Source organism: Malaclemys terrapin, chromosome 8 (genome assembly GCF_027887155.1).
Source record: "Malaclemys terrapin pileata isolate rMalTer1 chromosome 8, rMalTer1.hap1, whole genome shotgun sequence".
Taxonomy (NCBI): domain Eukaryota; kingdom Metazoa; phylum Chordata; order Testudines; family Emydidae; genus Malaclemys; species Malaclemys terrapin.
The window spans coordinates 17,875,349-17,903,119 of NC_071512.1; the positions used below are offsets into that span (position 1 = coordinate 17,875,349).

Consider the following 27,771-nt stretch of genomic DNA (forward strand, 5'->3'; position numbering starts at 1 on the left):
TGCCTTTAGTAGAAGAGTTCAAGTGTCTAGGGGTCTTGTTCACAAGCAATGGTAAGCAGAAGCATGAGATCGATTGGCGGATTCATGCGGCGTCAACAGTGATGCGGGCGCCATACCGATCCATGGTGGTGAGGTGGGAGCTGAGTTCTTGGACGAAGCTCTTGGTCTACAGATTGATCTACGCCCCCATCCTCATCTATGGTCATGAACTTTGGGTAATGATTGAAAGGACAAGATCTTGGGTACAAGCAGCGGAAATGAGGTTCCTTCACAAGGTGGCTGGGCTTACTCTCCAAGACAGGGTGAGGGGCTCAGCTACTCAGGAGAGCCTCGGAGTAGAGCCGCTACTCCTCTGGATTGAGAAGAGCCAGCTGAGGTGGTTCGGGCACCTGATAAGGATGCCCCCTGGGAGGCTCCCGTTGGAACTTTACCGGGAAAGTCCCTCTGGAAGTAGGCCCTGCGGAGGAAAGGGAGAATAGGGAGGACCAGATCTCCCTTTCCTTCATGCTACTGCTGCAAGCCACACCAGGAAAAGCATGAATGGCTGAAACAGTGAGAGTTACTCTCCTCAAGCAGCAAGTGAGGAAAAGCTGTGCGTTTTCCCTACCTAAGCCATATGTTCTTGAGCAGGCATGCTCCTGCAGCCAGCCCAGTGTAGCTTCAAAATTCCTTCTGGTCTCTTCACAAAACCTATGCGGAACAGACTACTATTAATCCTTGGTCTCCCTCAGAGTTACATTGTCAGCACATGCCACTTCCCAACCTACACTTTATCCATCTCTTTCCCAGAACTTACGTCTCTAGATCCGTCAAGCAGTCAGATGCCTGCTTCTTCCAGTTTACTTCGCCATAATCTAGGTACCTTAAGATCAAGCAAAATAATTAGAATAAAGAAGTTCACATAAGGGTGTAACAGAGGGATGGGTTAAGTGATTTCACTTCACTCACCACTGGTCACAAAGAGCCACCACGCACTCATCCATGGACCTTGATATAACTTGTTTCTCAGGTTCCATATAAATCATTGCTTCACCCTGAGATAAAAGGGAAGAGGTATATTTATACCTTTAAAGAAGTTATAACACATCGGGCATTATATGAAAGGAGTTTACCAATAATAAACCCCCTATTATAATCCCAACTCAGCCAGCAATTTACTGTGATGCCTTGGACAAGCCCCAGCCTCTCTATGACTTGGTATTTGCAACTATAAAATAGAGAAAATACTATCAACTGTATCAGAGAGGGGACGCTGAGACTTATTTTATATAATGTTGTAAAGTGTGTGGAGATTCTCAGTTAAAAGGTGCTATAGAAGCACAAAGTCTTTACTGTTTAAAGCTATGTACATATGGTAAAAATGTGTATAACAAGGCTTTAAAATATGATGCACAAAATCCTCAAGAAAATGGGCAATGGGAGAGAAGTGAGTGAGTGATTAGCTTTAATTCTGCATCCATATTCTGTATCAGAAAAACGAGATAGAGCACCACACTACAGACTGAAGGGAACAATCCTGCACTGACAGAGATATAGACTAAATAACCAAAGCCTTTTCCATATTACCATCATGATTCTGTGGGCTATGACTAGGCCATAAGACATGCCTCTATATAAGGCAAGACACACAAAGCTAAAAAAAACAGACGTCTCTTTCTACTTGATCCATCAGGTACAATACATTTCTCTTTATCTAAGAATACCGTACTTTGTTTTAGCATCACTTTGTACTCTATTGCTACTGCTCTTTCCAAAGAACATCTAAGGCAATGCTTCTGTGGAAACAAGACAATATACTTTATTTAGTGACTATCCTGCTATGGGAAAGACAGAGGATCATCTTGGAAAGCAGTATCCAAACTACCACATACATTGCCCACCATCTTCTTCTGTATAAGCTTCTTGACATCCTGGACTTTTTGCCCCTTGTACTCATCCACCAACATTATCTGTAAGGGAGAGACCATTGCAGAAGTTAGTTTTTTTTAAAAGGATTAAAGTTTCAAGTATTATGTAAAAACAACCAGTTCTTTTGAGCTACAAGAAATACTGGTATTGTGACCTTTGATGTACCTTAAAAATTAGATGCTGAAAATCTGCCTTTAAAAGAAAAAAAAAAGATCTCCCTTAACTCCCACATATATATTTATACATTATATGTTTTACTTATGCACATTCAAACCAGGAGGGCTAGCTGGACATGCACAGTCCTGCCACACAGGAAATTAGTCTTAGAATTCCAAATAATTTAGATGGGCTGAGGCTTAGGGCACTGTGACAGAAGCCCACTGAATGAGCAGAAATGAGGAAGAACCACCCTTCTGTCATTTTCTACCAGCCTCTTCAAGTCAAGGTTTGGAATGATGTTGACTGTTTCCTGAGAAAGGTGCATCCAGTGGCCATACCGTGGGCCTCATCTTGAGACAGACACACCTCCAACCTCTCAACTGGGATTCTACACTATCCCCATAGCACATACAGAGGCTCACTTAAGGGGAAGTTCCTTAGAATGTGGGCCATGAAAAAATCCCATAGGACCCGACCCTCGTCCCCCAAAAAATCCATACACCTTCACCTTCCCAATTTATTAATCTATTACAAGGGTGGCCAACATGAGCCTGAGAAGGAGCCAGAATTTACCAATGTACATTGCCAAAGAGCCACAGTAATATGTTAGCAGCCCCCCATCAGCTCCTGCCTCCCCCCCGCCCCACTCCCAGCGCCTCCCGCCCGCCCCACCGGCAGCTCCGCAGATCAGCACCTCCTCCTCCCTCCCCGCACCTCCCAATCAGCTGTTGTGACGGAGCAGGGGGATTTGACCTGGGAATGTTGCAGGGGAATTACATTGGGGATGGGAAGGAAGCTACCTGAGCTGTAACCTGAGCCAGGAGGGGGGTTGGGAGAAGTAACACCTTCTGGCGGGAGACTGAACAAAGGAGAGGAGGAGCAGAGGGGAGGGGGGAGAGAGCTGCTGGAGGAGTTTTTGTTTTCAGTGTGGGCTGGGTGGTGCAACGCAGGGAACCCCAAGCTGGAGTCTAAGCTCCCTACACCCCCCAGAAGGACTTGATTGAGGGGTTCTGGCTGTACCTACACGCTCTGCTTGGGACTGTGTTCCTGTCATCTAATAAACCTTCTGTTTTACTGGCTGGCTGAGAGTCACGGTGAATCTCAGGAAGAGGGAGGGGTGCAGGGCCCTGACTCCCCCGCACTCCGTTACAGCTGTTTCATGGCGCGCAGGAGGCTGGGGGGGGGAGGGCGCGTGGGAGGGGAGAGAAGCGAGAGTACAGCAGGCTCAGGGGAGGGGGTGGGAAGGGGTGGAGTGGGGGCAGGGCCTGTGGCAGAGCCAGGGGTTGAGCAGTGAGCAACCCCCGGCACATTGGAAAGTTGGCACCTGCAGCTCCAGCCCCAGAGTCGGTGCCTATACAAGGAGCCGCATATTAACTCCTGAAGAGCCGCATGTGGCTTTGGAACCACACGTTGGCCACCCCCGATCTGCCTCCTTTCAAATGTTTCTCAACTTCAGTATTAAAAAAAAAAAAAGAAAAAAACAGTTTTCACAACACACCTAGGGAAGCCTAGTTACTTACTCCCTCATAAAATCCTTTCAGGTACACTCTCTCCTTAGCCTCTGTAAGTTTCTCTTTGTCATTCTGGCTCTGGATTTTCAACTCGTCACAGACCAATGGAGCAGAAAGGTTGCCATAGCCTGGGATTTCGATGATGGGCACCTGGGAATATCATAGTATTGTCAGGATTTGTTTCAAATTGTGTGATCGCAACACAGTCCCACAGGGAATTGTCTCTTGAATTTCACAGCCTTCAGTGGAAATTGTACTCCGAAGAAAATGCAGAGCCAAGTGCATTTTTCTTCCATGTTCACAATCCAACAACCAACATGGGAATTGAAACCAGAGATTTGGAGGGGAGGAAGAAAGGCATATAGCTACCAATTGTGAAAATTCATGAGCGTTATACTTGTATGATTTGCACAGAACAAGTGATATTATAGAGAAAACACCTATTAAAAGCAGCTGTCAAAGTTACAGCAGTCTTTGAATTCCTGCTGTTTTATACATAATGTGCTGCTTTCCAGAATTTACTGTTAATCAAATTTGGTGGAATTTTACAAAAATTCAACACAATGCCACTAAGCTCATCAGGAATTTCTGGCACTCCCCAGAGTGACTCCTGATTGCACGTCTGCAAGCAATAACCCAATTTTTTCCCCTGCGCAGGAGACAGACAAGGAGTGCTGAGCAGCTAACTGAGAGGAGAGCAGGAGCAATGCAGAAAATCTGAGATGTATTTGGCTGTAACCTATACTCTCAAAATGACATAAATGGCTGAATCCCCATAAATTCCATTAGCAGTAACAGAAGTGACACAGATATAGAACTTTGCATGGAGCAGATAATATACTCTCCATTAAATCAAGATGATCACAGAAAGTTTTCATCCACAAAGAGAGACTCAAACTCTAAACTGCAGCCTCAAAGTAGCACTTGCTACAAAAATAGTATTTTGTGTAAAAAAAATTCGAAGTAATGGAGCTTTGCTCCTTCAAGGCCACAGTCTAACAACTGCAGTTTCACAACTATGAGGGCAAGTTCTTCTGATGCTTCAAGATCTTTTGGCTAATAAAGGATTTTAAAACCAAAATTTCTGAAAGGTATGCAAGCTCCTAATCCAAGTAAAAATAGCCATGTGTATTTGAGACACACACTTAGCTGCACTCACCGGTTCAAAAGGCAGGACCATTTCATCTTTAATTCCATACTTCACTCTTAGTGCCTACAGAAGATGTTAAAACAAAACAAAAAAGCACACTAAAAAAAAAATCCCTCTGTTTTATTAACTTATTTTTTCATTATGTGTAATTCCTTAAAAAAAAAGAATGTCCTGCTGAATGAACAATATATCATGCTCTCAGACATGCTGTCAACCCTATTTGCCCACCACTCCTTGGGAATTAAGAAATCTGGGTTCAGTCCCCCAATTTTGCCATCGATTTCCAGTTGGTCTCAGGCAACTCATTAATCCCTAAGTGGCTCAATCTTCCCAGTTATAAAATGGGGAAAATACTACTTCTGTACCGCCCGGGGTGTTGTGAGGATAAATACATTAGCATTTGTTAGGTGCTCAGGTACCACACTACCTAGAAAATGTATGTCTAGACTCTTCAGGGCAGGGACCAGTTTCACATATTTTTGAAACACCTATCATGCTTTTGGTACTATATAATCAAACGGCTGCTACTTGGCTTATGTGAAATGAGTACAGTGGTCTCAGCCTAGTAACCAAAGGACAAGTGACCACACCAGAGAAATCCCTCTCACACCCGGTACTAATTTCCATCTTAATAGTCTTGTCAACCTCACCTATATAATATAAAAGTGATAAGATTCTGGTACAAAATCATTTCCAAAGTCTGCACGAAAATATACTGAAGATCAGTTTTTTTTTAAATATTATTTACAAGTGGATTCCAAACTAGAGTCTGCAACACCGTACACTTAGTTTGCACATAAGTTTAGAGGCCACTCATGGAAGTTTCCTCAATTAAAAAAAAAAGGTCCCCGTTTTATTTATCAATGTACTTGTTTTTGTCACTCAGAACACTTGAACTGTGAGCAATACAGATCTGAATGAGAGGCTGACCTGTTTTTTCTTCAAATCTCTCAGGGCTGCAATGTCATCAGGAGCATCAGATGGGACACTTGTGACCACTCCAGTGCCTTGCAAAAAATCAATCAGGTAACAAAAATCAATTAATATATACTATGAAACATGGGATGTAATGAACAGGCTCATGCAAGAAAATTACTTTTATCTTACCTTTATCTTCCTTAATTGTGAGCATAGGAAGAGCATAGATAACTTTGTAGGAAGTTAAAGGGGCAGAGAGTGCAGCTCCAAGAATCTCCTGTGCAAGAGAGGAATATTAGAACAAGGAGCACTGTCTTGGCCTGGCTCAGCAGGACCCTGCTGAGCTGATGTTCCTTTAAACCCAGCTGATCTTCCCCACATAGTGCAAATAGATAAATAAATTAAAAGGCCATGACACAATTCAAACTGCAGAAGCCCTTCTTCTGCAAAGTTACTAGATACCGTGCATATCGCTTTGTGGGACAGTATAATGGACTGTTTTATTCATTACTAGGAAACGAAGTACCAGATTGTGGAAGGAATTCAGAGAAGCGCAAATTATTAGAATTGGAGAACAGTACAGAGGATTATACCCGTTTTCCAGACACAGAAGAATTTTGATAAAGGGATGGTTGAGTGGGGAGAGACTGTCTCCAAATAACTGAAAAGTGTAAACAGCAAGGAGAGAATGGAATGGTTTAGTGTGGTACATTTAGGTGAAAGAGGGTTAAAGGCCAAATATCAGGAAAAACTTCCAGAGGACTATTAGACTGAAAAATAGTCTCCCAAAGAAAATGGAGGAAGGAACTGGGAAATGTATAGCTAAATTGAATGAAGGACTGGAAAAGCACTCATATTGTGAGGACCACTCATGCATTGACAAAGGGTTGGAGTAGGTGTCCTAGCAGTCTTCCCCAACTCCAATTTATATGGATTCTATCTTTAACAAGACGGAATAGAATATTGCACTTTCTGTCCTTCATGTGACTTAGTAACACAAAGGACATTGTTAGGAGATCCAGTGCATCAAGTTTTAGCAGGTGGCATTCTAGTTAGACAGTGATGTAGAATGGCACACCCCATATTGCATTGTTATGTTGAATAAATGCCATTGGGTCAGCATTTTTATTCAATGTTTGAGAAGCTAAATATGCTGAACACCTGGCCCAAGCATTCGAAAGCATTAAAGACAGGGAGCAGTCAAAGGAAGTAGCTATTCTCACCCAGGGTGAACTGGGTATTTCAGTAGAGAATGGTCCTGGACTCATTTAACTCATTCTAACTAACTATTATTTCCCCTCCATTCTTTGTAGTAAAAATAACGAGTCACTGCTTTACATACTGCAACACACATTACTTGTGCCATTAGTTCTCAATTAAGATTGTGGCAACATTAACACATTTGTCCATAGATTAAACATCTGCACTAGTCTGGTAATCTCCTCCCCATTCTTTATTTGGCCACTTAACACTCACCAAAAAGCTACCAATATAGATTAAAGTGTCATCAAGTTTGGATGCCATAAATAGGCAAAGCACAACTCCTGCAGGAGTCCATAACTTGGCCTATAAGCTGCAAGATGCTCACCTCTCCCATCAGCTCCTTGACGACAGGTACCACTCCGTTATCTTTTGTAAAGCCCTGGTAGGACATGTTCCTGGCAGCTCTTTGGGTGCAGATAAAAATATCCCCAGTCACAGTCTCAAAGCCAATGTACTTCATATCTGGGCGAACCCAACAGTTAGTCTGTCCAAACATGGTCTCTGGTCTGAGAGTAGCTGCCACCAAGAAGATATTTTTTCCTTTAAGGCCACTAAAATAAGATAGGGCACATTAAAATAAGAAAACTCGGATTATTACACAGTCTAATTACTCACAAGCTAAACCTAGCCCTAAGGAAAGTTCTGTAAGGGATGAATCAGGATGGTCTATTAGGCTTTTTCACTTAATCTAATACTGTAGAATTTAGTGAGTCTTTATTTAGATTCATGAATACACTGTCTCAAGACAGCAAACAAGTCTTTCACAAGTTGGGTGCCCAACTTGAGACACTTTAAAGGAGCCCGATTTTCAAGTGATGGATGTTCAGCACTTTCTGAAAATCGGGCCCCTTTAAGGAGTCTCCAGTCATCACTTTTGAAAAATCTTAGCCAAAGCACTTTTCTCTTCCCAGTAAAGGTCACTATTGGCCAAGAGGAATAAAGAGCAGTAAACTGTCAATTAAGTCACTAGATGTGAAACTGAGCACACACAGGGAGACATTCTGTCACGTATGAAAACAAATTTTGAAAGAGAAAGTAGTTAAGGACAGAGGTAAATGGTAATTGGGATAAAATACAACATAGTTTTACAAAAAGTAGATCGTGCCAGACCAATCTGATCTCTGAGAAAATAACTGATTTTTTAGACAAAGGAAATGCAGTAGATCTAATCTACCTGGATTTCAGTAAGACATCTGATACAGTTCTACCTGGGAAATTATTAGTTAAATTGGAGAAGATGGGGATTAATGTGAGAATTAAAAGATGGATAAAGGGGAGACTACAACAGGTCATACTGAAAGGTGACCCATTAGGCAAGAGGGAAGTTACTAGTGGAGTTTCTCAGGGATCGGTCTTGGGACCAATCTTATTTAACATTTTCATTCATGACGCAGGCATAAGAAGTGGGAGTGTGCTAATAAAATTTGCAGATGACACAAAGTTGGGAGTAGAACTGAACTATCTCACAAGAGCTGGAGGATCTTGAAAACTGAAGTCATAGAAATGGGATGAAATTTTATAGTGCAAAGTGCAAGATCATGCACTTTGGGACTAACTACAAAAATGTTTTGCTATAAGCTTATCAGTTGGAAGTGACAGAGAAGGAGAAAGGTGTATCAGTTGATCATAGCATGAGCATGAGACGCCAATATGATGCAACCATGAAAAAGGCTAATGCAATCCTAGGATGCATCAGGCAAGATATTTCCAGTAGAGATAGAGATTGCCATTATACAAGGCATTGGTGAGACCTCATCCGGAATACTGTGTGCAGTTCTGGTCTCATGTTTAAGAAAGATTAATTTAAACTGGAAAAGGTGCAGAGAAGGGTTACTGGGATGATCAGAGGAATGGAAAACCTACCTTATGAGAGGAGACAAAGAACTTTGCTTGTTTAGCCTAACCAAACGAATATTGAGGGGAGATACGATTGCTCTCTATAAATACATCAGAGGGATAACTTAAATAAACACTAGAGAGGGAAAGAAGTTAAGCGTCAATGTTGACATAAGAACAAATAGATATAAACTGGCCATCAACAAGTTTAGGCTTGAAATTAGACGAAGGTTTCTAACCATCAGAGAAGTGAAGTTCTGGAACAGACTAGCAATGGGGGCAAAAAACCTAACTTGATTTAAGACTGAGCTTGATAACTTTATTGAGGGGATAAGTATGATGGTGCACATGCCATTGTATGCAATCTGTGACTGCTAGTAGCGAATATACACAACAGCCAGAGATGACATACTAGATGATCAGGGCACTGAGTTAGAGAATTCTTTCCCAGGGGTCTAATTGGTGGGTCTTGCCAACATGCTCAGGGTTTAACTGACTGCAATATGTGGGGTCAGGAAGGAATTTTCCCCCAGGTCAGATTGGCAGAAACCCTGGTGGGTTTTCACTTCCTCTGCAGCATGGGGCACAGATCACTTGCTCGTTTAAACTAGAGTAAATGGTGGATTCTCTGTAACTTGAATTCTTTAAATTATGATTTGACAACTCCAATAAGTCAGCCAGAGGTTGTGGGGTCTATTATAGGAGTGGGTGGATGAGGGTCTGTGGCCTGTGATTTGCAGGAAGTCAAACTAGATGATCACAATGGTCCCCACTGGCCTTAAAATTTGAGTCTATGGGAAGTGCATTTTAAATATTATAATTACAAGAGAGAAAAAATCCAGGTGAATTTAAAGGTTTTCCTGGCCAATTTTTTGTTTTTTAATTAAGGAGACTGGATCCCTCTTAAATACATTTATAAAGGAGACTTGATGGCTTTCAGGAAGATATGTTTTAGTCAAATAAAGGTATTAGGCTCAATGCAGAGGTAATGGTTGAAATTCTGTGGTTTATGTTATACAGGAGGTAACACTAGATGATCTAATGGTTCCTTCTGGCCAGAAAATCCATGAATCTATGAGACATACCTTAGCTTTGCAGGGTAAGGCTCTACCACCTTCATTTTTATTAACGTATATTCTTGAGGTCCAACACCCTAAGAGTCACACAAACAGACCAGTAAATATAAAAGTCCACTCATGCAGCAAAAGTACCATTTCCCAAAAATCAATTCTACATTTTGTAGTAGCACAATTCAAATACTATTTCAGGATCTTATATTGGAGTCCACTGATATCAATGGGAGCTTAGCAGCATACAGACTGCAGGACAGAGTCCTATTTATTCAAACTGATTAAACACCTTACTCATCTAGGCTATTATATTACACTACTAAAGTAAATGAATTGGACTTCAGGGGGCATTGAATCATGCTCTTGTGAAAGTCAGGACATCAACTGCCAGATTATCACTCAGAGAAAACTGGCTAAAGTTAACACTATCTATTGCATGTGTCACAACAATTATTATTTTTCTAGAGACATCCAAGCTTCCCACGTATGACTAGCTTGAGATCAGATTATTAAATATATTTTCATATTGACTTATTTTCAGCATAGAGCATACGTCTTCATTATTTAAAAGATACATACAATGTACAAAGAACCTGTGTCAAATAAAATACAATACCTCTCCAGTTTGTCTGTCATGATCCATGCAAGGTTGTCCATCTTTTGGAGAATAAATTGTATACCTAGGAGACACAGTAAATTATTTCATTAAGGGGTATGCAGGCCAATCTACAGACAAGGAGGAGGAGAAGGTCCCTGGCACAAAGAACTTTGGGTGGGATTTTCAATAACACTCAATTTGCTAACTCTGCTACCATTAATGTCAATGAGATATCAATGGAAGCAAAGGTAGGTAAATATTGAAAGCTTTTAAAAACCTCACCCCTGAAGCCTAAGGACCAAATTGGACAGCTGGCTGAGCATAGTAGCCCCACTAACTTCGGTGGAACATCTGCATTCAGAGGGCTTGCTGGGGTGAGTCTGTATAAATTACAGAATGATTATAACTAAGTCACAGAGACACATAATATTATACCCAACTTTGTAAAGCAGTGCATGGGGGGAAATTTACATTTTTTGCTAGGTTCTTAATAGTACAGACTTAGTAAATTAAAGAGAGCATATTTACCGTTTCCCAAATTTAATTTTATTTCTTTCCTTCAGTGTTAAAAATTGCCACTGTACAAATGAGTCGTAATAAGGGTTAACATCAGTGGTAATGAAAGAACGCCTCCAATCCACCTGGAAAGATATGCAAGTAACAGGTAAGCAAATCCAGCCAAAGATTTCTGTGAACATTCACACACAGAACACTTGTTTCATCTCACTCATTTGCTATGCTTATTCAAACCCTACAAGGTATCTGCTCCATGAAATTAAAAAAACAACAACCTTTGATTGTTTGACACTTGTATGTATATATAAAGTCTATGCAGTTGATTGCATGTGGGTCTTTCAGAAAAGACCTTCAAAAGCCTGGATTCTGTCTTCAGTTTGCTCCATGGCACTTTTTGTAAGACCAGGGTGGTGGGGACATATTTCTCTGATGTCCTTTATGGATTCTTTCTCCTCTGCATGTGTTTTGCATGTTATCTACCTGGAGGCTATGCTACACCCTAGAGGGGGCTGCCTGTAAATGGCATTGCATGTAAATGATCTGTAGCACCTTTCACCCCCAAATCTTCAAAAAAAAAGTAAGGTATGATTATATAAAAAAAAAATCACATCGTGTACACACACACACACACACCCCTTTATGGACAAGCAAACGTCCATCACTGAAGCTCAGGGAGATGGCATTTTTTAAAATAAATAAATGAATAGACTCCCCTCAGTTATTTCTCTGTATTTAAATAAGTTTTTTGATGGTGAAAAGGGCCGGATTAAAAGAACTAAAAATCTGACATCCTCTCTATCCACAGAACAGGTGCAGGCACGAGTAACAAAGTGAAAGTTTCCCAACCAGTTAGAAAAACAGCGAGTCAACTGTAACGTGGAAGAGACTCCCTCGAGGGTTGTTGAGGCAGCTCTGTCTTCAATATACATTCAGTCCTTGGATTTTCTACAGAGACTGCCCAAAGGAACCACAGTAGTATTAATAACAAATCAATGCACAGACGTGAGACAGCAACAACTTTTGGCTATCAACCACCAGGGCAGGATCTGATGCAGCGGGAAGTTGTGGATAGCAGAAAAAAAACTATCAATTACTTGCGCCACCATCAAGTCACTTGTAAGCCAGGGTCCTAAAAATGAAGGAATTCCATCACTAGAAAGCCATTTGGCATTGAGAGTTTCCTGTGTGATGTGGAAGTAACTGCAGGGATAATTTGGCATTTGACATATCTTCTGGGGCAATACACAGTGGGTTCTATTCCTGTCTTGCTATATGAGCTTCAGTGTTTCAGGTAATCTTTGTGCATTAGCTGTAAAACTGAGATAATACTTACTGATCATACAAGGATATTGTGAAGCTTAATTAATGCTTTATAGCACTTTGGGTGTTCCAATACTTACTGCACTGCCACTAATGTTAGGCAAACACATCAAGGGGAGAAGAGAGCTCAACATTAATTTAGTAAAATCAGTTAGAGAATTCATGTTTGTAACAGCATTTTAGATTTTAAACGTGTACCTTCAGCCCCATGCTCTTTAGGTCCTGGAGAGCAAGGGGTGGGAAGTAATCAAGCCAATGCTCAGCCTCTGAAAACTTCACTATTTCTTCATCACAGAGACCCAAAGACTTCATGATCCCCCACTGGTACTTGGAAGAGCCCGTCTTGGCAGCAGCTTTACTCTAAAAAGACAAGTATAATGAACAAAAGAACATCCAAGCATGTCTCACTGTTTCTTCTCCTGCAGGGAATCATTCAATCCTAACATAACACCTTCCAATCATTGAGATGCATACTAGTACTGCTATTTTGGCTGCCTTTCTGTGATTTAATGAGGATACACTGCGATGGGTGCTGGTATATACTCACCGTCTGCCTCACATTCACATGTGTCTACTCTAACAGGCTGCAGCCATGAGAATGAAGTTCAGATCAGTCCTAATACTTTCAGAGATCAGGGCATGCTGTGGGGCAGTTAGCAAGCACTGCCTGGTACAGGCGAGGTCTTGGTCTAGTAAAAATACGTTTGCAGGAAAAGGTTAAGTAGCTCTGCTCTAGATCCTTCTGATTGATTGATAATCTCTTCTGCTCCTATTTTGCTTGCACATGCTAGGGACAAATAGCTGGAAATTAAGATTGAAGATTGTGGAGAAACAAAACAAAATATTCACTTGCCACAGGCCAAATTAGGCGTTGTCTACACTACGCACCTTCTAGCGAAATGGTTGTGCCACTACAGCCGTGCCACTAAAAGGCACGCAGTGTAGATGATGTTTGAGAAAGGAGAGAGTTCTCCCACCGACAAAAAACATCCACCCCCAACGAGCAGCGGTAGCTTTGCTGGCAGGAGAGCGCTCCTGCCGACAAAGCATTGTTCACACCAGCCCTTTTCGCAGAGAGAACTTTTGTCTTTCGCGGGTGTGGTTTTTTAACACCTCTGAAACTTTTTTTCAAAAAAAAAAAGTTTTGTCGTTCAGTTGCCAGTGTAGACAACGCCTTATGCAAGATCTGTTTTTCACACATATACGCACATGGAGAGAACAGACTGTGTCCAAAATCCTTTGCTCACAAATTATTTAACAAACCATAACTTAATCTGTGTGGAACAAGACTTAACCCCCCCAAAATTTAAGTTTTCCCTAGCCCTAATATTTCTTGCATCTTCCCAAATTCATAAATCTCCTTAATAGTTTGTTTGATAACCACTCTTTTGAATATGGTTATACTGGATACGTCTAGCCAGGGTTTGACTCTCAATTTAGCCCAGAGAGTCACGAGAAAATCTGGAGATGGAACTACCAATTAGGTCATCTAATCCATCACACTGACAGAGCAGGATTGTTTCCTTCAGTATGTTTTCAAGTGCTTTGTCCAGTGTCCTTTTCAACATGCCAAGCAAGGGGGCAGACTCCATTTCCCTCAGACTATTGAAGAGTCTAAGAAAGCTCATCATTAGAAAGCTTTTATGCTTTAAAATGAGATTCTGAAGACCATGTAATTAAAGCATCTTTTCAAAGCCAACATTAAAGCACTACATTAAAGTGAAAAAATAGCTTTAACAAATGTACACTAAAAATCTCCATGTTTACATTTCACGTGCATAGGTATATATGCCATGTGCTCATATGTATTTATACAAATACTTTCAGAAAGGTTTGATACAAAACTTTACCTTTTTGCCTTTTGCCTTGTCTCTGATGACCACTTCCTCCTCTCTTCTAGCAGCCATTTCCTCCTCTTCCTCCTCCTCATCAGGGAACTCAGGTGGGCAGCCATATAATTCCATTTCTCTTTTCAGCTTATCTGCACATGCCTAAATAAAAAGTCATTGGTAACCTATCAGAACTGCTCAGTGGCTAAGGCTGGAACAATTATCAATGACTGATTTTTATATCAATTATTTATGTACTTGAAAGACTATATTTATAATGTTCTTTATCTCAGGACTCAGCTTTTGATCTGCCTTTCCACTAGAGCAATTTAAACCACTTCTGGAGACTCATGATAAGTTGCAAGTGTCCTGGCTTGTAGTTCACTAATTCCCCCTAATTCACTACTAACCTGTCCATCTTTGACCACTGGCTAGGAATTGAAAAAATTCTCCTCCACTTCATATTTTAATTAGTGATGGAAATAGGAAAGCAATTATCAAGCCTCAGTTATAATCAGGACAGCTTATTAGCCATTAATCAATAAAAAATATTATTAGTCACTGCTCAATTTTATCATAGTCCTAGGTGCATAAGCAATGTTGGCTACGCAGGAACAAAGACATAATTTGCTTGTAAGTTTTGCAGCTATGAAGTAACTTTAGAACATGAAAATAGATTATTAAAAGGCCCTCGTGCACGGATAACATTGGATACACCCAAATGACTCAGATTGTAAGATCTTTGTAGTAAGTCATTCATTAGGTGTTTGCACATAATAAACCTGGTTGTGGCCTTTAGGGCCTATTGCAATATATATTTATTAATTAATAAATATATAAGGCATCAGAGCAGAGATGTACCCCACCAGCTCCCTGGCTGCATGCACTGGAGAATAACATAGCAATCAATTCCATCCTATGCATGTCAGCTAGAATTACCATGGCAAGGATCTAATCCTATCCACTATAATCTAAAATACCATCCTCATCCTAGGAATTGTCCAAATCCAAGTACTGTGGATTCTGTCTGTACCTATTATGACAGGGGATACCACACATCAGTGTGGGTGTGGAAAGGATGTAAATATGATCTAAACATAGATTTGGTTTGAGACCAGGGTGTTAACTTCCAGAAGTGCCCACAGGCGATACTTTTCAATTCAAATTCAGCCATGCTTTCACACTGTAAAAATCCTAAAAATTGACGGGTTTCAGTTCAAACTGCATCTATGCATTCTTCAGTCAGTTCAATCAATACTTTGAATATGCAGTGTAGACCTAACTGAAAACTTCACTTAAATACAGAACTATGCTGAAGAGACCTTAGTAACTCAGAGCAGTCTTACCTTAATAGGCATGCCAGTACAATGCAGGCCAAATGGGAACAGGCAAGTCTTTCCTTTTAGCCTTTGATACCCAACTGCAAACTACAGAAAGTTTAAAAAAAAAAAAGGCATCCATCAGAAATATGAAGCAATAACTGCAAAAAGCTATAACAGGTGACTTGACACATTAAGTCCTTAATCTCTGACTCAGATTCATTTTGCAGTCAAAATTACTAAAAATACACAAAGCAGTGAATACTGTCTAATGATCTGAGCGAAGGAATGGAAATCAGGACTATATTCCCAGTTCTGCCATTGACTTGCTGTGAAACCTTGAGCGATTCATTCAGTCTATCTCAGGTGCCCCATCTGAAAAGCGAAATCAATATTTACCTATATGACAGATCCCACAAGACTTGACTGACTGTTTGTAAAGCACTGAGTTTCCATGGATGAAAAGAGTGCACAGCAGTATCATAATTTTATATAAACTGTTCACTCCAAGACACGGTACATTAGGAAGGTGAGCATGAACTTAAGTATAACACCCATTGTACTTTCACTAAATAAGCAGTGAAATTCTATAAAATTATTCTAATGATCTAGACTAATACTCTTCTTCACAAATATTTATATTAAGAAAGGAAAGGGAATAGCAGTTCGCCTTATAATGTTCCTGTTCAATTGGCACAGATCAACAAAGAGGAAAAAACAGTGTCAAGTAGATAACAATGAATAATACATTAATGAATGATCATATGGTCTGTTCAGCCTGTATGAGTGCCAAAAAGACACTGCTAAACTGAAGGATCAAATGGTAGTTAAGATGTGATATCTCTGAACTTCAGGGATAGAATTCATGTTGTGCCCCATTAGGAAAGTTGGAATTCTCATCTTTCCCATATTATGTATCATTCTTCTCTAGCCCAGCAAGTCACAAACATTGCACCTTGAAAAAATATTTCAGTTGTGATTATGGCGACTCTCTTATGCCATCCACGCTTCAAATCCAGTATGATTTCAGCAGACAATACTATGAAAACCAGTATAACTAGAAATCACTGCTTTATACCGTCTCTCTAGTGGTAGAATTTCAGAAAATAGTCTACTTTTGGATACGAACAAGTGTGTGCACAAACACATATGCACACAGATGGCGGATTTTGTGCATGCGCAGCTGTTAGGATTTAAAAACACTTGGACGTGGGTGTTAGAGCTTGCACAAAAGAAAGATGTGTTGAGGTTTCTTTGGAAATCTCAGACCTTAATCTTCTAACTCATGCGAGAAAGCAGCTGTTAAAATCATGACGAATTTGAAATGGGAGTACAAAGAATACAAGACAGGATAATCAGAATGATCTGGCTTTAAGGTCCAACATCTCACAATCTGCTGGGATTAGAAACATTTTACTTTTTACTTACTGGATTACTTACTTATGTAAGGACAGAGACATTAAAATGTAGAGAAAACAGAAAACTTGGCATCTTAAGTCTTTGTTATTACTAAGACAAGAGAATAATAAGTGAAGCACTCTGGTGGCTCAACAACATTTGCTCTGAGGAGGCATTAAAATAAAAAGCTATTAGGAAAGAAAAATTCTTACCTCACATTTAGATAAAGAAAACGTGTGTCCCAGGTGAAGGCGACCATTCATATATGGGTATGGAAAGGTGACGAAGTACTTCCCTTTACTGAGGAAGGATTAAAAAGATGTTTAAAAGGCCACCATAACTAGCTTTTAAAGTGAATTTCAGAATAAGAGACTAGCACCACCTATTTTAAATGAATGAATCTATTAAACAAACAGGCTTAAATAAACGGTTTAGCTACCGTAGATCCACAACTACGATAACGTAAGTGTCCCCAGCAACAACATCTATTTGGTTATAAGCAAAATGTCTTCATAAATAAACTGAATACTGTTCTAACAAGATAGGTGGTAACTAGATGAAGCATCTTCCAGTGGACTAAGAACCAAGAAACACTTGAGTTCTAATCCTGATTCTGCCAGTGACTTGATGCATAGCCTTGGATAAGTCATTTACTTAACCTATCTATGCCTCAGATTCCCCACCTGCAACAATGACACCAATGTTCTTTACAGAGCATGGTGTATGAGCCGATGAGTTCTTTGATGGCTGCCGAGTCCAATGCACAAGTGACAGTCCTGTCACACCCACACACTAGCAATGCTCTGAATCAGAGCAACAGATCCTTTCCTCCTCTGATGCCGGACATCACAAAGCTTGATCCAGGCCATCTCGCAATGCCCCACTCCATCTACAAACTGACTCCACCAACCAGAGTGGCATTCTGCACTCCTTTCCAATCATTCACAGAGATTCCAAAGGATACTAAATCATCTTTGCAAGCATTCCAAAATCTGTGCAGCAGTCTGCCTCTCTTTCCAGACCCTTTGCGAGCTTCAAAGTACAACATGCTCTTCAGGATCACGTAATCCAGCATTCACTTGACATGTCCACGCCACCTGAGTCTTTTCTTACTAATCAACATTCCAGGGAATGACATATCAGCACAATTTAACACTTCCACATTTGTCACCCTGTCTTGCCATCTTATTTGAAGAATTTTACGCAAGCATCGGATATGAAAACTGGTTAGTCTTTCGGTATGTGTGGCATAAGTTGTCCGTGTTTTTGAGCCATATAGAAGAGTAGATAAAAAATCTCTCTCATAAATACGGATTTTCACTTTAGTTGACAGTTTATTATTGTTCCAGGCTCTGTCTTGCAAAAGACCAAAGTTCCTGGCTGCTTTGCTGATTCTACTAGTGAGCTCAGCATCTAGATCTACATTGCTGGTAACAGTAGAGCCAAGGTAGCAAAATTAGTTAACATCATCAAGACAAATACCATCTAAGGTGATATCTGGAACTGGTGCATGACAACTGTCTTTTTCAAGCTTATTGCTAGCCCAAAGATTTTGTATGAATCAGAGAACTTCGTAATAAGACATTGTAGGGCAGTTTCCCCATCTGCATGATGAAGATAATACTGACCTACTTCACACGAGCATTGGGTTGTTTGTATATTCAAAATGCTGTGCAAACATTAAAGTGCTATGTACTGCTACAATTATAGATTGGAATGTCAAAACTACCAAGATAATGTCTAAGCCCTGGGAACGTTAGAAAATTCTAGGCTCACCTCCCCACATCCTCTCTCTGCCTTGCTTTCAATCCTCCTCCACCTATCATTCCACTCTCCCAGCATATGAACATGTATTATTATAAATATGTAATGCCTACAATGCTATTTAGAGTCTTACCCTCAAGCTTCATTAGCTATGGATTTCTGTTCTCAGATTGTCCAGTGTAGTTATTCTTACATTGATGGCTGTATGCATTAAATGAGTAAATACACAAAGCATCATTAAGGCAGTTTTCTGAAGGAAGGACAGTCTAAAAGCCCTGGAAGAGCAGCTATTTCCTATCATATATCTAGGACAAGCTACTACCACAACTGTCGTTGCTTAGGGCTGATCTTGAAGACCACCCAGAAGCAGGGGTGCTGGAACAATTTTTATAGTGGGGATACTGAGAGCCATTGAACCAAACTCTAAACCCTGTATATAATGGAAACCACTTCAACCCAGTGAGCGCGGCAGCACCCCCAGCACCCAGGCCCAGAAGCTTCAGCTCGTGCAGAATGCAGCCACCCAGCTTATGAGTCATATTATCAGTTTTTAAAAGTGTATTTATTTGTACCCTCCTCATTGTCTGGGCACGTGTATGATAACTTGAAAACATTTAAACAAATAACAGGAAGACAACAAAACTGACTCCCTCCTCAGAACCACAAGAGAACAATCTACTCAAGCCGCCTTATTCAAGCAAAAGTAAGGATGTTAATCCAATCACAATATTCTCTATCATTCAGATGGGAGCCATCATGATTCTCACAGTAAATTTAAAGAACTAGGAGAGGTAAAAGTAGTGGTGCCTATTATAAACTGATAAGGTATGTTTCAAGATTTGAGAGTCAGCTAACAGGCTTTTTTGCACCAATGGACAGACAGGAAAGCAGATTCTAGACCTGAGGGACACACCCCATATCTCCCCCCATAAGCACATTCTGCTTCCATCCCACCCAGCTTCAAAAACTAGCGACTCTTAGTAAGAGAGTCCCAGCTGATTTCAGCTATCAAATTGTATAATACACCTTACATGTTTATGGTGCTTTTCATCTGCGGATCTTAAAACACCTCAGACACTGAAGCCTCAGCAGCCCTGTGATGTGAGTATTTATCTCCATTTTTAAAGATGGTGACACTGAGACACAGAGATAAAAGCAAGGATTTCTCTCAACTGCCTAAGTAATTTAGGAGCATAAGCCCCACTGCTTTTCAGTGGAATTGTGCTCCTAAGTCACTTAAGCACTTTTGAAAATCCTACCCTGAGTCAGAAGTGGAGCTGGAAATACAACTCAATATCTCCAGACCACCCTGTTTTCGCCAACAGAATGGTGTTCCTCCCAGAAGCACAAACATATTCTGCTGATATGCATCCAGTGCTTATAGGTACAATTCAAATTGTTGGTTATAGTTAGAGCCCTACCAAACTCACAATCATGAAAAATACGTCATGGACAGTTAAATCTGGTCTCCCCCTGTAAAATCTGGTCTTTTCTGTGCTTTTACCCTATACTAAACAGATTTCATGGGGGAAACCAATGTTTCTCAAATTGGGGGTCCTGACCCAAAAGGCAGTTGTGTGGAGGTCACAAGGTTATTTTAAGGGGGTTGCAGTATTGCCACCCTTATTTCTGCGCTGCCTTCAGAGAGCGGTGGCCAGAGAGCGGCAGCTGTTAGCCAGGCACCCAGCTCTGAAGGCAGCATCCCATCAGCAGCAGCACAGAAGTAAGGGTGGCAATACCATACCACACCACCCTTACTTCTGCAATGCTGCCTTCAGAGATGGGCGGCCAGAGAGTGGCAGCTGCTGACTGAGGCAGCTGCTCAGAAGGGTGCCAATACCATACTATGCCATCTTTACTTCTGCGGTGCTGCTGGCGGTGGCTTCTGCCTTCAGAGCTGAGCTCCCGGCCAGCAGCCGCCGCTCTCCAGCTGCCCAGCTCTGAAGGCAGCGCCGCCACCAGCAGCAGTGCAGAAGTAAGGGTAGCAGTACCCCAACCCCTCACCCCACAATAACCTTGTGTGACACCCACACACACAAAACTCCTTTTTGGGTCAGGACCCCTACATTTACAACACCATGAAATTTCAGATTTAAATAGCTGAAATCATGAAATTTACAATTTTTAAAATCCTATGACCATGAAATTGACCAAAATGGACCATAAATTTGGTAGGATCCTAATTATAGTCTTTAGAGTTCTGAATATTTTGGGACTAAGGTAACGTGGAGGTGGTCTCTCACCTAACTCAAAAAATATTGCATTCAGCAGGGGGAATTCTATAATTAGACCTCATCTTAGCAGATAAAGAGGAATTGATTACAGAACTAAAAATTAGTGGTTGCATAGGTACAAGCAATCAAGACTTGATTTTTTCTGTGCAAACAGAATAAAAGGCCAAACTAGTATTTTATATACTGGGTGCTTTAAAAAAGTCAGTTTCACAAAGCTGAAAACAATTACGAGCAAAACTGGCTGTGGGAAACAATTTAAACACAATATATATATGATAATTGGGAACTGTTTAAGAACATTTTAATGAGTACCCATGAAGCCACAGTCAAGAAATAAGGCTACCCTGGTTAAAAAACCAATCTGGCTTAGAGGGGAAGTGAAAACAACTTTAAAAAAATAAAAATACAACATATAACAAAAGGAAGAAATGGAGCACTGATAGCAACTAAGATAGATTAGAAATTAGGCATTGTATAAATTTAATAAGGGAACCAGAAGGGCACAATGAAAAATGTATGGTCAGCAGAATTAAGGACAATAAGGAATTTTTCTAATTATATTAAGGACAATGGTATTGGTCCATTACCATATGGAAATGACAGAATTGTCAACAATAAAGAAGAAAAAGCAAAAGTATTCAAATAAATATTTCTGTTCTGTATTTGGAAAAAAGCCTGATGATGTAGTCATATCACTTTCCATTCCAACAATAACTCAGGAGCATGTTAAACAGCAGCTGTTAAAGTTAGAGATTTTTAAATCAGCATGTGCAGATAACTTGCATTCAAGTTTTAAGAGAGCTGGCTGACAGACTCTCTGGACTGTTAATGTTCATTTTCAATATTTTCAAATCAAGACTAGAATTTTTTAAACAGGAATTAATTCAGGGAAGTCATATGGCCTGTGTTATGCAGCAAGTCAGACTGTATGATCACAATGGTTCATTCTGGCCTTACAATCTATTAATGTGAATCTATGAAACCTTATATCTCATTGTAGCATTTAAGACTGATAGGGATGTTCCTGCTGTCAGTTTCTAGGACTGAATCCAGGAATGGCAGCAGAGCTCTCAGCAGGAGGCCCTCACGTTCATAACTTGCTCCCCCTGCTGATCTAGAAGAGCTCAGGCTCAGTACAATGTAAGACATACCCTATTTGGTGACTTGGTTGACTCCTAATTAGACTATTCAAAGACAAGCTGTTTGCAGAGGGCAGCTGCACCAGTGACTTGGAAACTCTCTGTTTTGGGGTAGTTCTAGCCAGTTTCACCTATTTTAACTTTTACAAATAGTGCCAAGAGTTTAAAGCCATAGGACCTTAAACCCCAAAATAAATAGAACTGCATGCTAACTAGAAGTATAAACAGCTTAATTTAGCAAAGCAGCTTTTATTCCATTTATGAATAGAATGATTGTTTGTTACCATAGTGCCCCGTGGAATTCCAGATAAAAGGATTTATTACTGTAAAATTGTCTATGGAGTGCTGACCTGTAGCTTTCCTTTGCAGTCTGAAACTTTCAAAAACATTAATAGTTCTGGATTTAAATCCATGACCTTTTGGGAGGATAACATCATGAATATTAAAGATAGGGGATTGCAGCTGCCCCATGTATCTTCCTGAAATCTGAACAAGGAAAATAACCACACATGGTTTGTTGCACTAGTTCTCTTAGCATTCAGAGATTGTTTGCCCCTTTTGGGTCACCAATTATCTGATTTGCAGGAACTGCAGACTGCCCCATATTGAAATATTAAGACCAACACATCTTTACCAGGACCACAAAGTATAGGAAATCATCTGGTCACAGAGGGGATCTCAGAAACATCCTCACTCACTGTCAGCAGCACCTGCTGCTACAAAGGAAATGGAAGAAATCTCTTTTAGCTCATTGGTATTTCAGCCAACATACATGCGTCAGCGCAACGGGGATTCCCACATAATGTAGAAACAGAAAAATATTTCGGATTATGTAAAAACAGAGTGGTTGAAAAATGGGGGGCGGGAGGAGTTTTGGACCAAAAAAAATTTCCATCAAAGAAATTCCAACCAGCTCTATTTAGAAGCTTTCCCTCCCCACACAAAAGTGTTACCTTGTCCGGCTCCCAATATCAGATGCGTTAACCTCAAACACTCGCGCATCATCCCACTTCCGCTGGATTTCTTTTTCAATTTTCTTCAGGAAGTCCACTTTTGCTGTCCCTTTCCGTTCCTATTCAACACAAGAGAAAAAAAATGTAGCCAGTTGGCCAACCATTTACCATATTTCTGCACTCGTTATACCACAGAACAGTTCTGCATTCATTTTGTAATTGGACATTAGAACTGTATCTCAGATTTCCAATCATCATTCTGGAGTACACAAAACTGGAGCACTCTGCCATCTATCAAAATGTTAATATGTCTCCTATTCTCCTAAGATTTTTTTTTTTAAGGTTAAAACTAGTGTCATCTGGTTAAAATTCAGTGAATATTGTAAAATGTTTAGGACTCAGATAATGCTGCATATCTACAAAGCACTACTATAATTAATGAATTCTCATACACTCGCTACCTAAATGAAGTACGATTAACTTTTCTATCTCAGTTTCCCTGATAGCAAATAGGGATGCGCAATTTACATTAGGTTAGAACTCCTAAATTCCTAACGCACTCCCATGTGCTCAGATAACTAAACCATGCTCCCTCCATATTAGCTCCAAGTCAGTTTTAGGAAGCCACTTGAAATTAAGCCTCCTGTCCTGGAGCCCTATTGCTAAATGATCTGTCTTTCCTTCACAACTAAATTACCATGGACTTGTGCATTACAGAGTTCCCATCCCTGACATTAGGGGAAAAAACAAAGCAAACTATAAGTGGTTTGGTTCAATTTGTGCACCTAAAGACCAAGGAGTTAGGAAGTTTAAAAATAAAAATACAGGTTAGTTTATTTTGCATAGTTTTAAAAGAATGGCGAGGCTTTCAGTACATAGTCTTTGGCAGAGAGCGTTGTTGCAGGAGTGATAAAGTACCAAGAGGCTATACTGCATGCTTTATCACCAGCATGAATTCTAAAACATGAAAGCACTGGCACAAAAGGTCCACTTGGACAATAAATTGTAACAGTTAATTCAAAACCACTAATGTTCTTTCCAAACTGATTGAACTTGACCTCCACTTTATGCCACAGACAGGCATTAGCCCTTGCTGATTGATCTCACCAGCTTTGTACCACAATACTTATAACTTAACTTTGGTTTTCTATTGAATTTAAAATATTACTGCTCTTCACTATTGCTCTGACCTCACCTTAAGGAGTGACAATACTTGAACACACTGTTCCCTGCCACCATAGTGCCTGAACGAGCTTCAGGACATTGATATTATGATGAGGACTGACCCACAGACGGCTGTAGCCCTAAGATTTAATCATGTGATAAGACCAAAAATCTCAAAGAAAGTAATTAATACTCTTCTTCCAAGACAGAAGGCTTGATGTAGCCAACAGTAGCATACAAAGGGCCTTGCAAATGTGCCTCAAAGAAAGCCTTATAAGCACATCATGGCTACAGCCTATGCCTGGGCAGTTACTGTGTTGTCAAGTAATGAGTTAGATATTGGCAAACAGCTTGGATCTAGTGGGAAGTAGCATGAGTAGCGGTTAGAACAAGGAATGACAAGTCATGCATCTCTATTCCTATTTCTCTCACTACCTCACTGTGTAATGCTGGACAAGTCTCCAGACTTAACTGTGCTTCAATTTTCCCCCTACAGGAAATGGAAATAATACTTCCTACAAGTGCAAGAGAGCAGAGTCTGCTTGCATTATTGCACGTGAAGTATAAGATCTTTGACTAAAAGGTTTTAATAAATTAAGTTGCATTATTTTATAAGCAACGAACATTGATACATTTTTAAAATGCATTCATATACATATACTTTCCCACAAAACACAACTACTGGAACCATTAAGACCTACATAACGTGAGGAAACCACATAATCTTATTCCTTCTCCCTATTCTGTATACTCATTGTTTGTTACTAGCACTCATTGTGTATTTTCCAACATTATGAATATTGAAGTCAGACTACTAACATGCATAAAGTTTGATGTATATATAGAGAGACAAGATGGGTGAGGTAATATCTTTTATTAGCTCAACTTTTGTTGGTGAGAGAGACAAGCTTTCAAGCTACACAGAGCTCTTCCTCAGGTCTGAGAAAGGTACTCACAGTGTCACAGTTAAATACAAGGTTGAACAGATAGTTTAGCATAAGCAGTTAGCACATATCCCAAGGGACCATTCAAGGGGAACATCTGAACTAAAATTCCACCCACCGAGAGGTGGAGGCGGCCCAGAGGCAGACCCCCTATTATAAGGGTGCATCGAGTGACTTCTAACATTGGACTTTCAGCCCATCAAGTGCTTGCAGTCCCACACAGGAACAGACCAAATGGCGAACAATCTCTATGGTCGACCAGCAAAGCATTGAAGAAGAAGATTAAAGGGGAACTGGTTTCAGGACAGGGACTTGATTGTAAGCAATTTGTGGTTTGGATTGTGTCTACCTTTACCTGTCTGTAAATTACCCAATACACTTGTGAGCACAGACTTAAATAAAGCAGTGGTCCCCAAACTTTTCAGGGTCACACCCCCTCTTACCCTTGTTGGTGCCCCTCCCCCCCCAGGAGCTGGGCCGGGGTTTCCAGGAGGGAGGGAAATGCAGACGGGGTAAGGGGGCTGCAGCTGGGGGCAGGTCTGGGGCCAGGGCCTGAACTGCGGCCAGGGGCTAAAGCTGGGGGCGGGGCTGCAGCCAGGTGCTGAGGCTAGGGCAGGGCCAGGCAAGGGGCTGAGAGCTGGGGGTGGAACAGGGCTGGATAGCGCTCCCTCCCCAAGCCCTCGTGGGGGGCTGACCCATCCCCCCAGAACATTCCTCTGCACCCCCCCTAGTGGGGGCACCCCACAGTTTGGGGACCTCTGAAATAAAAGGGTGCCATTGAAAGGCACAGAATGACTCTAAACCATACAAAAGGCATTACATAACCTGATGAAATGTTTCGAATCTACCCCATCTACTGACATCTTCTTGTTCTCCTATGCTTGATATAGAATTATCCCTATATTTGAGATTAAAATGGATACTCATAATCTCTTAACACTATTTTTTCCACTGTCTGTGCAATAGACAGGGATATCCCAAACATCTTATTAGTGTATGGACCTTACACCAGTGATTCTTAACCAGAGGTCCAGGGCCATGAGCTGGTTTCAGGGGGTCCACCAAGCAGGGCCACTCACTGGAGCCCAGGGCAGAAAGCTGAAGCGCCACCGAATGAGGCTGAAGCCCAGGACCCTGATCCCCACCACCCGGGGTGACGCCAAAGCCTGAGCAATGTAGCTTCGCAGGGGCCCCTATGGCATGGGGCCCCAGGCAATTTGCCCTGGTTGCTACCCCCTTATGCCAGCATTGACTTTTATACACAGAAAACCAGTTATTATGGCACATGTGGGCCATGGAGTTTTTACAGCATGTTAGAGAAGGCCTCAGAAACAAAAAGGCTGAGAACACTTGCCTTACACAATGAGAAGAGATGAACCAAGTTCTTTTTTTAAAATTTTGTTATAAACATTTTATAATTCCCAAATTTAAGTCTAAGTAAACTTGCCTGTTCTTTCAAGGGAAAGTGCCAATTTTCACTGGAGCAGTCCTGCATTTTACAAGACTAATCCTGGATAGCTTTGGGTATGTTTCAACACAACGGTATAATTGTCACTACACTGTAAAACAAAAATCCTCTGACAGGACAGTCTAAAAAGGAAGAACCCCTTAAGTGCATGTGCCATATTGACAGGCCAAAGTCGAGCAAGACCATACATGCCATATGCTAGTTAAAGCACAGCACTTGGCGTCAACATAGGTTCTTTCCCAAGCTCTGCTACCATCCCATTCTGTAACCTTGGGCAAGTCACTTTACCTTTCAGCGCCTCAGCTTCCCCTTTTCTAAGGGAGAGAACAACAGCTTCACAAGGCATTGTAAAGTTCAGTGAATCCATGGTAGAAAATTGTTTTGAGATCCTTTGACAGAAGGCATGACAGGAAATGGATCCAGCCCCTCACCCTATGGGACAATGCACAGACCCCACCACCACAGCCCCAGCCTCTCGCCCTGTGGGACGATGCACAGCCCCCTGGTCCCCCCAGCCCCTCACCCTGTGGGACAATGCACAGCCCCCACCGCCACAGCCTCTCGCCCTGTGGGTCAATGCACACCCCCCCCCAACCTCTCGCTCTCTCACCAGCTGTCCGGGGTGCCCCCGGGACACAGCCCCATACTCACCATAATCCTATCCTTTGCGACCGGAGTCCCGACTCCCCAGCTGGCCTCCGCAGCCTTCTCCACGCTGTACCGGCTGCCAGGCACACTCCGCCAAGCGCAAGGCCAGAACGCTACCGCAAGGCCTCGCGGGAGATGTAGTTCTCCACGCTGCTAGTCTAATGCTGAAGGATGGGCTGGAACACTACAGGTCCCAGAAATCTCCGCGCCGCCGGGCGCATGGCTGGCCGACGTGTAGCTCCCAGAAGCCTCGCAGTGGTACTACAAGTCCCATCATGCTCATCATTGGGCTATACCAACCCTCAAAGATAGGAGAGTATCAAGTTTCTCCTCCTTAGTCGTTGGGGCTAGGAGAAGGGGTAGGATTGGGGTTACTGTTGCCCCTTGCCTTTATTTTGGCCATTTTGAGAGATTGCCTGAGCCGGGAGTCTCGCTTAGTGGATTTAGTGTCCAGCCCAGTGGAGGGGTCAGCGTCTGCACCAAGGGCCTCTTGCTCTTGGGGACTGAGCAGCTGACAGCACATGTCCACAAATTGGAGACAGGCCAGAGGAGAAGTAGAGCAACAAAAATGATAAAAGGGTTTAGCAAACCTGACCTATGAGGAAAGGTTAAAGAAACTGGACCTGTTTAGTCTTGAGAAAAGAACATCATTTGTTGGGAAA

The 27,771-nt window shown here is 41.4% G+C and overlaps 1 protein-coding gene across 3 annotated transcripts in view; it reads right to left on the reverse strand.

Annotated features, from left to right (window-relative positions):
* LARS1 (leucyl-tRNA synthetase 1) overlaps positions 1–27,210 on the reverse strand; it is a 54,462-nt gene extending 27,252 nt beyond the window's left edge. For all 3 annotated transcript variants that reach the window (XR_008445886.1, XM_054036758.1, XM_054036759.1), the window contains exons 1-18: positions 27,113–27,210; positions 22,886–23,004; positions 17,008–17,095; positions 15,425–15,505; positions 14,100–14,240; positions 12,448–12,609; positions 10,942–11,054; positions 10,432–10,495; positions 9,831–9,898; positions 7,235–7,460; positions 5,836–5,923; positions 5,659–5,735; positions 4,738–4,791; positions 3,588–3,728; positions 1,872–1,949; positions 949–1,034; positions 797–862; positions 608–690 (exon numbers count right to left, since the gene is read on the reverse strand). Coding sequence is in view for 2 of the 3 variants with exons in the window: in XM_054036758.1 (XP_053892733.1) it covers positions 608–690; positions 797–862; positions 949–1,034; positions 1,872–1,949; positions 3,588–3,728; positions 4,738–4,791; positions 5,659–5,735; positions 5,836–5,923; positions 7,235–7,460; positions 9,831–9,898; positions 10,432–10,495; positions 10,942–11,054; positions 12,448–12,609; positions 14,100–14,240; positions 15,425–15,505; positions 17,008–17,095; positions 22,886–23,004; positions 27,113–27,115 (1,738 nt within the window). In the remaining variant the exon portion in view is untranslated. The remainder of the gene's footprint in view (positions 1–607; positions 691–796; positions 863–948; positions 1,035–1,871; positions 1,950–3,587; positions 3,729–4,737; positions 4,792–5,658; positions 5,736–5,835; positions 5,924–7,234; positions 7,461–9,830; positions 9,899–10,431; positions 10,496–10,941; positions 11,055–12,447; positions 12,610–14,099; positions 14,241–15,424; positions 15,506–17,007; positions 17,096–22,885; positions 23,005–27,112) is intronic.
* Between the last annotated feature and the right edge of the window lie 561 nt (positions 27,211–27,771).